This window comes from Canis aureus, chromosome 26 (assembly GCF_053574225.1).
Source record: "Canis aureus isolate CA01 chromosome 26, VMU_Caureus_v.1.0, whole genome shotgun sequence".
Lineage (NCBI taxonomy): Eukaryota > Metazoa > Chordata > Mammalia > Carnivora > Canidae > Canis > Canis aureus.
Window position 1 is genome coordinate 17198318 of NC_135636.1, and position 15201 is coordinate 17213518.

The following is a 15201-nucleotide window of genomic DNA, read 5'->3' on the forward strand; positions in this document are numbered from 1 at the left end:
TACTTTTGGTAGACAGTATAAGAACTTTAAATTCTGCAAACTGCCCTTTCCTGGAAAAATAATCTCTGCTGACACTGTGGCATATTCACCAGAGGGCTTATAGGCACTTGCTTTCATTATTGCCCTTTTAAGCTTCTCATGTGGATGAAAGCCTAGAAAATGTTTTGATTGAGTACACTATGGGAAGAAATGTAAATAATAAGCAAAGCTATTTAAACACATGTGTAAAAAGAAAACACATGTTTCCACTGTGCCCTAGGACAAATTTAAGGAAATCCATTTCTCTTTGTAAAGGGCTGTGAATAGAAAAAACAATGCCTAAATATTAAGAATATTTACCAGAACAGTAGATAATTGAAAATGTGTTGCACTGTTTTGCTGTTTATAAAACCACACGAGGGCCGGGTTCTCCCCCTTTCAGTCGTCTGTGTCTGGCTGGGGAAGCCTGGGGACCCCACCATAGCTGCACACGTGACTGTGACCCAGTTCTGCCACCACGGAGCAGAGGCTGCCACTCCGCGGGGACAGCTGATAGCCGTCAGGAGTGGCTGAGGTAGTCAGTAGCATTTGTCAACAGGGGCTTTTTCGGGGTTAACAGTTGTTGGAGGTACTCCTGTGAATGTTTAGGGATGGTGTTTTGAGGCCAGTTTTCACTGTCCTCTTGGAAAATGCCTGCCCGTTTATGGTGAGGAAGGGCTGGGCTCAAAGGGAAAAGTAGTTCACTTCCAAAATTTATTTTCAATAGGAAAAGGCCCTGTTTTCAATGTGCTGGGAAAATAAACACAAACCCAAACAAACAACCCATATACAAATTTGCACTCCTGGGGCCACCAGAGAGAAGGGCTCACAATCAGGCCTGTGTCTGAAGAGCAAAGAGAAAGCTTTCTTTGGCAGGTACCACACACTGGGCGTTGGGAAAAGGAGGGGAACATTTCTCAGACAGAGGGAAGAATAGGAAGAACTTGCTTGTTTTGGCGATTCTTTTTCTTTTTCTCCTCTGGTGTGAACACCCACTGATTTCCTAACATGGTGGTAATGTGCCCCACCACAGAATGCTGCGTGGGTGTTGATGAAGAGAGAGGAAGCCTGGTAATTCAGCCCTGAACATTCACAGAGGATACCTTGGATGCCACAAAAGAATGAGCAGACAGCTACATGCATTGGCTAAAGATTTAAGCTAAGATTTTAGAGGCATGTTCAGCTTAGAAGAAAAGCCAAAAAGAAAGCCACTGCAGACAGAAACCACAGTACCCAGGAAAATTTAATTTATTTTATGGCATTTTCCAAAGGATTGGGTTTCTTAGATGTTAAGTGCAAGAAAAAGGTTATGCAAAATGGAATAATAGGCAGTAAAAAAAAGAAAATTTACTGCTCCACAAACACAAAAATGAAGCAAACCCCTACTATTTAGACAATGCACTGAGGTAAGTGCTTGGAGGTGAAAGATGAACTCTATTTTGGAGTCTGTGTCTCCTTTTCCATCTTGGGATCAGAGAATAGAGGATAGAAACCCAAACAAAGACAGCCACATGATAGTTCAAGCAGAACACTGCTCCTGGCTTTCATATGGTTAACCGAAAGATAGCTTTGTTTTTATTATTAAAAGAGAAAACATACATACATTCTCTCTCTCTCTCTCAGACCAGCCAGACATCAGACAGCAGCATTTTAACACTGCCTCTGACACTTAGTAGCTTTTCAACCTTGGGCAAGCTGCCTAAACTCTTGAATTTGGTTCTCATCTTCAGATCAAGAGTTAAGAATGCCAGCTAGATAGGGCTGCCCGAGGATCTGCCATGGGGATGCAGGAGAGCCAGCACAGGGCTGGTCAGGCTGAAGCTCACTAACAGGTAACTAACTGGTAGGAGTAAGAATGCTAACAGACACCTGGGCTAGGGAGGGGCTGGAGGGAGGATGTGTTCAGTCCCGAAGTGCCAAAAAGCCAGAAGATACTGCAGTTGTCCTTATACTGGAGTAGGATGTGGTTTTGACTTTCTGAAAACCAAACGAGAACAACTGTTTAATAACTTGTTAACTCACAGACCACTTTCACCTCTGCCTTTTGTTGAAGGGGCAAGAGATGTTGCAATGGAAGTGCATCGCAAAGCCTTGGCAGATAAACATGTGACTTGTAACCAGAAACTACATTTCAGTTCTTTATTTCTTCCATTGCTTGTGTTCCTCCTGAGTAACAGCTCTGCGCTGGGTGCTGAACAGCACAAGAACCCTGCCTTCAATGAAAGTGAAATCTCTCTGGGAAGCCAGGAACCAGCTGAAATGGTGAGTGCTGCTACTATTGAGGGTGGGCCGGGTACACGGGAAAGGGCAGGGGGCAGCTCCCTGAGAGAGAAGGTACAGAGAGTCAGATAAAGTTTCTTAGGAGAAGTGACACCCAGGCACAGGCCTGCAGGAGGAGGAGCTGACCTAGCAATGGGAAGGAGGAGAGAGTTGCTGGGAGAGGAGGGGAACATATGCAAAAGCCCAGAGGCAAGAGTATGATGTTCTGGGTGCTGTTGGTCAGTTAGGCTACAGTGACAAGCTGATAAATGATCACAGAAGCTCTCCCAGGGTTGCCTGGCCGAAGCTATCTGGGACTACTTGGGGGAGAGGGGCTCCTCTTGAATGCAGCTTCCCATGGGTCTAGTTGTAGGGCTGGCAAGGTCAACAGGCACTGGGCAGTTGGCTTGGACACAACATTCTTCTGAATAATCAGACTGCTTGGTGCCTGAACCTGGTACTAAAATGTGTGCCAACACCATGCCCACAAGGTCACTTTCATACTTGCTCAATAAAAAGGTCAATCAGTGGGAGAACCAGGGCCCCTCTGTTGGAATACAGACATAAGGTACGTTGAGCTGTACCTCAGCCATGCACACCTAGCTACAGGATGCCAAGAGAATGGAGAATATGCATACTGATCTGTGTGAGAATGTCAGCCTGTACCAAGTGATTGTCCTGTGTTCCCAGAACTGTCTGCACAATGGTGAGGGGTCAACATGGAGAGGATACTGTTACCAGGCCTATTCCTGGGCAGCCACATTGGGGATGAGGGTGAGGGAGTGAGTATAGTTGCTGAGACTAATGACCAGGACAGACATGGTGTCTGTAGACCACAAAAGCCCAAGAGTGGGTGCGTCATCTGGTGACTGGGTGGCCTAAACTTTGTGGTCAACTAAGGCCTATGGCTGGCCAAGTCACTTGGTCCAAGATTACTCAGTGGTAACCTTGGGAGGAAATCTGCCAGTGGCTCAATCCACAGACATCTTTGGCTTATTGGTTAACAGATATGTCCATAACTCCAAATAAAATGGAGAGCATACTTAGGCCCTACTTAAACTGTGTATTATAGGCTGAACTGTGTGTCTCTCCAAAATTGTATGTTGAAATCCTGATCCCCAGCACCTTAGAATGTGACTGTATTTGGATATAGGATCTTTAAAGAGGTAATTAAGTTAAAATGTTAAAATGAAGTCATCAGATTGGGCCCAAATCCAATGTGACTGATGTCCATATTACAGGAGGAAATCAGGACACAGATACAAATAAGAGGAAAATTATGTGAAGCCACAAGGAGAAGACAGCCGCATCTACAAGCCAAGGAGAGAGGCCTCAAAATAAACCAATCCTGCTGATACCTACATCTTAGACTTCTAAGCCTCCAGAACTGTGAGAAAATAAATTTGTTTAAGCCACTCAATCTGTGGTATTTTCTTATGGCAGCCATAGCAAAATAATATATAATAGGAGGGAAAAAAAATCTAGGTCTGGTCAACAGGGGCCTGACTTGGGCTACTTTGAAGGAGTGCCACAGACTTTCACCCAGTCCCCAGATTTGACTCAGTTCTCAAAATCGTATCTCCTTGAACAGAAAGCCAGGTGTCCCTTAAGTCAGGACCATAACTCTTCCACTTGGGATGTGCAACTGTTTCCTAGGATACCTGCACAATGAGAAAAGGGGAATACCTAGAACTTTTGAGAATGACTGGACAATCAGGAAAATACAAATCAAAACCTCAATGAGATACACCTCACACCAGTGAGAATGGGGAAAATTAACAAGACAGGAAACAACAAATGTTGGAGAGGATGCGGAGAAAGGGGAACCCTCTTGCACTGTTGGTGGGAATGTGAACTGGTGCAGCCACTCTGGAAAACCGTGTGGAGGTTCCTCAAAGAGTTAAAAATAGATCTGCCCTACGACCCAGCAATTGCACTGCTGGGGATTTACCCCAAAAATACAGATGCAGTGAAACGCCGGGACACCTGCACTCCGATGTTTCTAGCAGCAATGTCCACAATAGCCAAACTGTGGAAGGAGCCTCGGTGTCCATCAAAAGATGAATGGATAAAGAAGATGTGGTTTATGTATACAATGGAATATTCCTCAGCCATTAGAAATGACAAATACCCACCATTTGCTTCGACGTGGATGGAATTGGAGGGTATTATGCTGAGTGAAAGAAGTCAGTCGGAAAAGGACAAACATTATATGGCCTCATTCATTTGGGGAATATAAAAATTAGTGAAAGGGAATAAAGGGAAAGGAGAGAAAATGAATGAAAATATCAGTAAGGGTGACAAAACATGAGAGACACCTAACTCTGGGAAATGAACAAGGGGTGGTGGAAAGGGAGGTCGGTGGGGGGTTGGGGTGACTGGGTGATGGGCACTGAGGGGGGCACTTGGCGGGATGAGCACTGGGTGTTATGCTAAATGTTGGCAAATTGAACTCCAATTTAAAAAAATAAAAAAAAAAAAAAAGAGAATGTCTGGACAGTGGCTCTGAGATAATGCTAATTCTTGGGGTTCCCGACTGCCACTGTAACCCAACAGAGTGTGGTAAGTAGAAACTTGGTTTCAATACATCTCACAGAGGGCCCAGCAGGTCTATGAAAATCTGTATTTGTCTTCTCAGTTGATGAGTACAAAACTGGGATAGATTTACCCTGCAACCAATGGAACCTAAACTTGGACTCCATATCTCCTGGAGTAAGTGCTATACAGTAATGAAGGGCCAGAAAAATGGTCTCTGAAGTTCCCGCTCCCCACTGAAACCAAAAGCAGGGGTGCCTGGGTGGCTCAGTCAGTTAAGCATCCGACTCTTGATATCAACTCAGGTCATGATCTCAGGGTTGTGGGACTGAGCCCCAAATCAGACTTCCCACTTAACAGGGAGTCTGTGTAAGAATTTCTCCCTCTGCCTCTCCCCCTGCTCTCCCTCTCAAAATAAATAAATCTTTTGAAAAAAAACAAAAACAAAAACAGTATTGATCCTTGGAAATAAAAAAAAAAATGTTTTTTAAGATTTTATTTATTCATGACAGGCACACAGAGGCAGAAGGAGAAGCAAGCTCCCTGCGGGGAGACCAATTTGGGACTCAATCCCAGGATCCCAGGATCATGACCTGAGCTGAAGGCAGATGCTCAACCATTGAGCCACCCAGGCACCCCTGGAAATCAAAGAATCATTCTGGGCATGTCAAAAAGTTCATTCAAGCTTCTGCACCCTGTAATTCTTACTACTAAGAAATAAACACAAACACTTGTGCATATGTTTGCATGTTTGTTTGACCTATGTAAGTGACCTGAAAGGGTGACAGCTTGAGTGATCAGCTTACTAACAGATTTTTATCTGCTAAAAATCTGTTCTGGGTTATTCAATGGTTCTGCCCAATATGATAGTATCAGCCAGAAGTGAAGGAGTGCAATGATATAACCTCACTTGGGGTGGAGAAAAGACATCTGTCCAGTGAGCAGAATGTTGAGAGAGATACTTTGGGTTCATTTGGCCTGTAAGGAAAGATAGCCTGATGTGTGTGTGCGTGTGTGTGTGCACGTGTGCATTTATTCATTCATTCATTGGCAGGATCTCAGACCAACTGGTGACGAGGACATTTTAGGAAAAGTTAAGTGGAGTGTGTGTGTGAAAATATCTCTATCTTATGTGAATGTTCTCCAAAAACCTCCATTAAGAAATTCGTGCAATGACCTGGATAAAATGACCTGCCCTGTGGATGCTGGCCAGCCTCTTTCCCCAGATGTCAGATTACCTGCTCAAATGGCTCATGAGGCATGTGGCCATGTTGGCAAGGATGAGTATTATGCTTGGGCTCAATGGCATGGACTTAACCTCACCAACACTGAGCCTTGCCAAATGCAAAATCTGCCAAAGCAGCAATTAATTTGAGTCTCCCTACCAATTCTCATATTGCAAGTAGATGGGCCAGCAGTCAGCAATGGTGGGTAGATTATTATATTAGACATCTTTCATCACAGAGAAAACAATATCCTCACTGAAATGGACCCTTATTCAGAATTTGGGTGTATTTTCTATGCCTGCCATGTTTCTGCTGGACCTACTGAAGGCCTCATTCACCATTACCATATTACTCCTGACCAAGAAACTCTTTTTAGAAATACACTGGTACATCATAAAATGCAAAGGTCCTACCAAGCAATCAAGCAAGGATCAAATGTGGCTGGCCTTACAGGGTGGTTGAAGGGCCTACTGAAAATTCAGTTGTGATACAAACTGCAAGGCAGGACCTTGTGGGGCTGGGTTAAAGTCCTACAAGACATATTACATGCTGTGACCAGCAGAACAATATGTGTTCCCTTGGCAAGAATTCCTGGAACCAGGGAGTGGAAGTGGGAAGTGACCACCTCAGCAAAAGTTTGCTTTCTATCCTCATGACTGTGCTTCATGAGTATTCAAAGGAAAACTGGAATGAAGGGGTAACAATGACCCAGGCAGAAATTTAAAAGTGTCGCATACTACTTTAGGTTTTTTTATGCCACTAGACAAACAGACCAAAAGGGGAGTAGAAATGCTGGCCCATGATGACACAACAGAGGCAAGTGGATAAAACACAGGGATTATGACAGGCTCTATCTAGGGATACATTTCCAGTGCTAAAAATTCATGAGAACTGTGGACAGCCTCATAAAGGCAGGATCATTGTAGGCTCAAATCTCTCTGGAATGGAGGTTTGGATCACCTTGCCAGGCAAAGAATCCTGATCAGCTGAGTTACTAGCTGAGGGCAAAGACAATATGACACAAATGTTAAGAGGAGAGAAGATATAAATACCAACTATTTATTTTAAAAGTTAGAATGGTGGCATCCTCCTGCACTCTCTTCCTTCATATATTAAGTTTTTTTGGCTGTTTCCCTACATTTTCTTTAAGGTATGTTGTCAAGAGTTAACTTCATAATTTAGTCAATGGGTTAACAAACAAGGGCTGTGAATGAATGTCATTCAGGAAACCTAGGCTTGGAGCTAGGGTGTGAGACTTTGGGTTCCCTCCCTCTCCCTCTCTCCTTCTCTCAGAGGAGATGCTGAGCTTATTTCCTCTGGCTTTGGGAGAGCTGTCATTAGGCAGAAGTCTGTTGTTGTTTGGAAGTTTGTGGAAGAAGGCAGCCAAGAAAAAAACTTGAGAGGATATTTTGTAACTTGTGTCCACCCACCAAAACTTCTGACCATCCTCCTTGCAAAGTTTTGGCAACTTCCCACGTTTTAACATCCCACTTTACCAAGGTAAAGGCCAAACATTCTGTCCTCCCTGGCCCACCTGCAACCAGGGTACAGCCATGGGATCTAGTTTTGCCTTGCTCTAGGCTCAGAAGGAGCAGCATGGTGCTCAGCACCAGAGGCTGACCCCTGGTCCGGAGCATAGCAGACTGCAGCTGAAACGGCACATGTACCAAAGCTGTCCCCATCTGTGGCTGAGGTTATGCTGTGTCCTCCCAAAGGTAGATCCTGTGAGCTATCTATTATCTTTACCGACTCTGCTAAAGAGCCAGATCCATTCTGATAGTCTCAAGCAGAAATGAAATTAAAATAAAGGATATTAGACAACTAAGGCTCCTGACCACAGAAGGTTTTAAGCTGGAGACTATCACAGTTGTTTTCGAAAGGCCACTTTGGCAGCAGAGGTGTGGATAAGTTGGAAGGAAAATCAAGGAAGGAAAATAAGAAGGCTGTGGCAGTAATTCAAATGTTGATTAAGAAGGCTGTGATCAAGGAAGGGACACTAGGAAAGAGAAAATATTAGGAAGAAAAAGGCAAACAACCCAGTACAAAGATGAGCAACAGCTGTAAACAGGCAGTTTAGTCAACAAGCACATAAAAAAGTGAAAGATAAAAATCAGAGAGCAGACTATCTCCTTTTTTGATTTTTGGCCTGTCAGACTGGGAAAAATTAAAAACACTGATAACACCTAGTTTTGGCAAGGTTAATGAAACAGAATTGGCAGAAATTGACAGTTAAGCCTTTTTTTAAAGATTTATTTATTTATTTGAGGTGGGGGAGAGCACGCACATGCATGGGGGATGGGAGTACAGAGGCAGAGGGATAGAGAATTCAAGCAGACTCCACGCCAAGCCTGTGAAGCTCATTGCAGGGCTCAATCTTACAACCCTGAGATCATGACCTGAGCTGAAACCAAGAGTTGGACACATAACCGACTGAGCCACTGAAGTGCCCCATGACTTACAACACTAATTTTTACTGAATCTATTGAAATAACACCTCAGGTGACTTAAAAAAGATGAAACTATCAGCAAATGTCTGTGTTATGCTGTTCATTTAGTTGGTGAATACTCTGCGTTCCTTTATATTGTAAGATCAAGGAAATGGCCTCAAAACCATTTACGCAATTTTTTTTCATAAAGAAAACCAGAAAACTGGCATGAAAAATATTTTTATCTGAATAATCAACAAAGTTACCAGCTCAGAGACTTCACCTCAGCCAGCATTATGTTCTATGTATCTGTACTGTGATGAGGTATATTATTTGTTATGTGGATCTAGAAATGGAAAAAAGGTGAGAAACTCATGTAAATAAGAGAAGATATCTACTTTACACAAAAGCATAAATTACTCACATTCATCCAAACCACCAATATAGTATGTGGACTCTATTTTCAGGGAACATGAGACACAGAACTGGATACCGAGGAGGAAATAGCAAGGCCTTACGGTTAGTGGCTTTGAAATTGCTTTTGAAAAGGGCATTTCAGTAAGATTATGGGGAACAGCTGAGAACAGGCAGATTAAATGTAGAGCGATGTCTTTGGCTCTGAGGCAATACTAAAAACATGTACTCAGTTTCCATTTTTATTGATGTTGTTAATGAACAATATAAGGCGATAGATAGTACATTACAGTATGTGTCCACTGTTCCTACAGGTGAGCACATCCTAGAGCAAGATGGACCTCTTTGTGGAAGGAGGCAGTTATATGATTTGGAGAAGAAAAGAAGAGGCCCTGTGGGGGGGGCAAAGAATCAGTCTTTGCCAACTAAGAGGTGGGAAAAAAGCAGGTATACAATTATAACATAATGTGACAACTGTATTAAAAGTGTGAAGTGCCAGAAGAAGAGAAACCGAGGGAGACTTTGGAGAAGTAATATTTGAGTTGGGTCTCAAAAGTTAAATAGGAGTTTTCCAGACAAAGGTGAACTGTGTAAATATTAAGGCAGAGGTATAAAGAATGCAGGCTTGGCTTGTGGGGAGGCAGGAAAGTAAGTAGCGGGAGGAGACAAGGCAGGATGGGGATGTTAGGGCAGGCCTTGACCTTACTAGGAAGAGGAAAGATAGTACCCTGTATGTAATTTATTACCTGTATAAACATTTATTAAGTACTTACTACAAAGCAGGAAATGTCCTCCAAGCTGAAGACACAATGGTAATAAGAGGCAGAACCTGTCTTCAGGTGGCTTATATGTTTGTGGAGAGACAGATATTAATTGAATGGTGTTCACGATGCTTGTGGGCCTGTAACAAGGAGATCTGTCCCCAGGTAGGCTTCCCTAAAGAGTGATTTTGAGCAGAGAGCAGAAGGAACACAGGGAAAGGGGAGACCAGGGCTCCAACATGGGCAGAGGCCCCATGAGCAGAAGAATGGAGCTTTGAAAGAAAGCAATTAAACTGCCATCAGTGGAGTAAGAAAGAAGGAAAAAGTGGGACAAGTGGAGGCTGGAGAGGCTGCTACTCGAAGGATCCTGGCTTGTACCTGGAAGCCTTGGGGAAGTAGTGGGGAAGTGGTTCACAAGATTAGACCTGTGATTTTATTTTATTTTATTCATTTATTCTTGAGAGATACAGAGAGAGAGAGAGAGAGAGAGAGAGGCAGAGACACAGGCAGAGGAAGAAGCAGGCTCCATGCAGGGAGCCCAATGTGGGGAACGTGATCCTGGAATCACACCCTGAGCCAAAGGCAGATGCTCAACAGCTGAGCAACTCAGGCATCCCCAGACCTGTGATATTAAGGGATGACACTAACTGAAGTATAAACAGCAGGAGAGGCACTGGCCAGAGCAGATGCAAGGAAGCCAGCCAGGGAGCTGCTGTGAGTGCCCATGCCCAGGCATGCAGGGGAGGCTGGAGCAGGGATGTTGGTGGCAGAAGAGGAGGGGACTAGTTAAGGTATGAACATCAAAAGACATGGTCAATTAAAGGTTAACTGTGATCAGAAGTAGGCAGGAAAGAGAGTGCTTTTATACCAAGTTGACTTTCAAGGAGGAATACTTAGCACAGCTTTTCTTCCTAAAGAGTGAATAATGCAATGGTTCATTAGTATCACCCTGTCTACCTCTAGCAGTCGATTACACTATTTATCTCATTACAGAGAAGCCTAGCATTCATCCCCACAAGTGACTGATCACTGAAGGCTCCATGAGGCAAATACAGGCTTCTCCTAGTTTGTGTTTGGGCAGCTAAATAAACCAAGTCAAAGGCAAATGACAAACTCAGAAAGGACACTTAAAACCTATAAAACATACAAAGCATTCATATTCTTAAGAAGCTCTTACAAACAAAAATATGAACATTAAAACTAAAAATATTACAGAGAAGTTGCTATGTGCAAGCATGTATATATCATCAGGATATTCACTGTAGCATTGTTTACCACAGTGAAAATATTAGATGCAAACTAAATGTTCTACCAATAAATCAGAGTATGGATATTTAATGGAATACTACACAGTCACTAAAAGTAGTGACAGGAACCCTGAATGGCCAACACAATTTGAAAAACATTAAGAAGGTTCGAAGACTCACATCTCCTAATTTCAAAACTTATTATGAACCTATGGTAAGCAAAACAGTATGGTACTGGCATAAAGACAGATATATGGAACAATAAATAGATCAGAATAGAGAGCCTAGAAATAAACCCTCACATTTATACATACATACATACATACATATATACATACATACTTACTTACTTATTTATTTATTTATTTATTTATTTATTTATTTATTTATTTATTTATTTATTTAATGTATTTATTTGACAGAGAGAGAAAGCACAAGCAGGGGGAATAGTAGGCAAAGGGAGAGGGAGAAGCAGATTCCCCACTGAGCAGGGAGCCTGCCACAGAGCTCGATCCCAGGATTCTGGGATCATGACTTGAGCCAAAAGCAGTTGCTTACCCGAATGAACCACCTAGACACCCCCAACCCTCACATTTATGATTAAAGACTTTTAATAAGGGAGCCAAGACCATTCAATGGGAGAAAGGACAGACTTTACCAACAAATGGTGCTGGAACAACTAAATATCCATATGCAAAAGAATGAAGTTGGACCCTTTCCTTGAAATTAGGATATATCAAATACCTAATTAAAAGTAGCTAAATCTATAAAACTCTTAAAAGCTTCATGACATTGGATTCAGTAATGATTTCTTGGATATAGCATCAAGTACAGGCAGCAAAATAATAGATGAATTGGCTACATCAAAACATAAAACGTTTGCACATCAAAGGACACTACTGAGAGTAAAAAGGCAACACACAATGGGAAAATATTTTCAGGTCAAATACTTGATAAGGAATTAATATCCAGAATATGTAAAAGAACTCTTACAACTCAAAAACAAAAAACAAATAATAAAAAATGAGCCAAGGACATAGACATTTCTCCAAAGAAGAAACACAAATGGCCAGTAAGCATATGAAAAAATGGCCAAAAATCACTACAAATGAGGGAAACACAAACTGAAATCACAATAAGATACCACTTCACAACTCAACATAGCTACTATCAAAACAACAGAAAATAAGTATTGACAAGATTATGGAGAAACTGGGATCCATTCTTGGTGAGAATGTAAAATGGAATAGTCACTGGAAAACAGGATAGCACATTCTTCGAAAAAAAATAATTAAAATAAATATAACTGGTAATTACCAAATGATGCAGCAATTCCATTTCTAAGTATACACCTAAAGAACTGAAAGCAGGGACTCAAAAAAAAGCAGGGAAATGGAATATTTAGTACTTTTCACTCTGCAATAGAGGAAGCCAGGGGGAAGGCTAATTGAGAATCAGTACTCCCATGCCACCTGCATATCAGAAATGGAAGTTTGAGACCCTTCTCTGTTCCTTCTCCTTTGTACCAGTTAGAAATTGAGACCAGCCAAGTCTGCTGAGGTACAAAGGATACAAGCTCCTCTGGATTTTCTCAAGATTTGTCCTACAACTAATCGAAATACCAAAAAGCATCATCTAATATAATATTGTTTGGACTGAAAAATCCATTTGTTTGAAGCTTTCGGTTTGGGTTAAATTAATCTGTCGACCCACTTATCAGCTGTGCCCAGGTGAACACTGTAGATTAAGTATGGCTTCAAAGGGGTTACTTAACACAATTCTTCTTCTAAGGGGGTGCTGTATTAGCATTACCCAGTTTACTGCCATCCAGTCCTGTACACTGAGGATTAAAATGAGGTTGACCTTATCTGTACCACAAAGAGTATTTATGAGACACTGATTTAAAGTTAAAAGAAAATTAAAATCACAACAATGACAGAGTATAAAGAACAGCAGGCTGGGAGTCAGAAGAGCTGTGTCTGGAGTCCAGTTCTGCCACTTGTCACCCAGGTATGCTTTTCTTCAACAGGTCACTGAATCTGTGTATCCGGCACTGGGCTATGTAGGGAAGAGTGGGGCGTGTGGGGTAAGACGGCAAATAAACAAGATCATCTCTGTCCTCAAAAAGATGATCTTTGATTTAGGTGAGCTCTTAATCTTGTAGCTCCTCAACATTATCACCTACAACTCAGACATCACCATTCTCAAAGTGTTGTTAGGAAATCGGGTGGGATAGTTCGACCTCAGTGCCCTTCTATTTGGGGCCAGATAACACCTTGCTGTGGGGGCTTTTCTGTGCATTGTAGGATATTTAGTGGCATCCTTGGCTTCTACTCTCTAGATGCCAGTAGTTACCAGGATGACAACCAAATGTCCCCTGAGGCACAATCACCCCCAGTTGAGATCCTCTGAAATATGGTGACATATATGAAAGCATTTAAAAAAGCATAGAACCCCAAATCAAGTCAGTATTAATGTAAATCAATTTGTAAGACTACTTGTTAAAAAAAAAATCCTTTAAAGTATTCACAAGTTTCCTTAGGAATGTTTTATTTTCTATCTTTATATATTTTGCCTCCCATTAAAAGCCCTCCAGGGCTTTTTTGTTAATTTTCTCTACCCAAACAAAGCATCTTCATTAGAACTTGTTTTTAATGTATCACTGTACTAATATGACAAAGTCCAACAAAACTGCCATCTCCACAAAGCAGAAATTTTACCCAAAATCAAAGTACTCTGTGCCTACCTTTTAAGGTCAAGGGATTGGATCTTGTGAATTCTGTATTTGATGGCCTGTGTTGTTTACGAACTTCCAAGTACTCATTAACTCTTGAATCGATGGTTTCTTTTAACAGTAAACAGAGTTCCTAAAGTAAATTTAAAAATGAGATATATTCTCTATGTAATGCAATGCAAAAAGAGTCAACATCGTGCATATTAAAAAGTCAACACTAAACATTTCAATTTGTTTGCTTTTTTACTTAGCTGTGAAAGCTGAAAAGAATGCTATCTGTGTTCCAGGGTAACATCCCACACGTAAGTTTGCTACTGAGCTTTGTTCAAAAATCATGACGTTGGCTTACTCTGTGAACTGAGAAATTCATTTAATTTCCCTCTGCCTCAGTTTCACATTTCTAAAAGAAAGACAAAAACAGTGAAGTGCCCTGTGTGGCCATGCAAGACTGAGGATGGCAGTGGACGGTTGTTATGTGGGAGTACCAGGTACGGTGCTATTAGCTCTTCCAATTTGTTCAAGAGGAGCCAGCCACAGTGATTTCTATGTGAATATTTCCCATTTTTCAAACTTGGTTTAAATCTTTTTTATCCTAAACACCACTATTCCTTAGTTTCTGGCCTCAGATTTAGAAATCTATTGAAAAAGGAACAGCACTAAGTGATGGGCTGGAAAGAACTGGGAATCAGTAATGTGATTTTCTTCCATGTTCTTGCTGACCATACTCTATATGCCCATTTCCTTTTGTAAAAACTGCACTATATCTGCCAATTAATGGTGAAAATAATTTAACTTCTCGTATTTCTCTAAAGTAGATTAATATTTATTAGACAACAGAAACAGATGGTTTTAATTCAACATCAACATACCACATCACTAGCAAATTTCTGGAGCTATTGTTTGATGAATCAGTGTTACTTATGAGAAGAAAAACAAAACTCTCAAAGTCCACCACACAACAGGAAAGAAACTGTCCATCAGAGACATGTAGCCAAGGTAGGGAAAGGAAAAAACATGGCACACCAATTGAAATTCCTTAGCTTAGATTAAGAACTGGTGTGTAAGGACTGGTCATTCTGGTCCGAGTCCCAGACTGCAGAAGGCTCAGAGTTGCCAAGGTCAACTCAAACCTGTTTCACTGGTTTATTCAATACCATCTCAGGTTGATCTCTTAGAATCTTCATAAATTAAATCAAGAGCAAAATTTTAAGCAGCTCTGAGGGACAATGATAGCTAAATTTCTCTTTTATTGCAAATACGTACACTCTTTGGCAGCACCAAAAATACCTGATTTAATTCACAAATGCGATCTTCTACATAAAATGTAAACACTGGTCTCTTCTCTCTTGCTCTCATTTTGCAGCCCAAAGATGCAGTGCCTTGTGGACTACAGAGATATCCATTTACAGTTGAGCGTTTTGGCATTGTTCACACAACAGAAAGGCAGCTTTGCCTCATACTGTTGTTTTAACAAAGAATTTTGCTTCACATGCAGGGTTCAACTATGACTGAGCTAGAAAATATGTGAAAGACATACATGGAAACAAAGATTGTTAAAATTTGGCTATAAATACCCTATAA

General features: G+C 41.5%; 1 protein-coding gene across 1 annotated transcript in view; it reads right to left on the reverse strand.

Moving 5' to 3' along the window:
- Positions 1 to 15201, reverse strand: part of SLX4IP (SLX4 interacting protein) — a 183600-nt gene that overhangs the window by 50776 nt on the left and 117623 nt on the right. Inside the window, 1 exon segment of the mRNA XM_077872210.1 lies at positions 13633 to 13753. Coding sequence (XP_077728336.1) covers positions 13633 to 13753 — 121 coding nt within the window.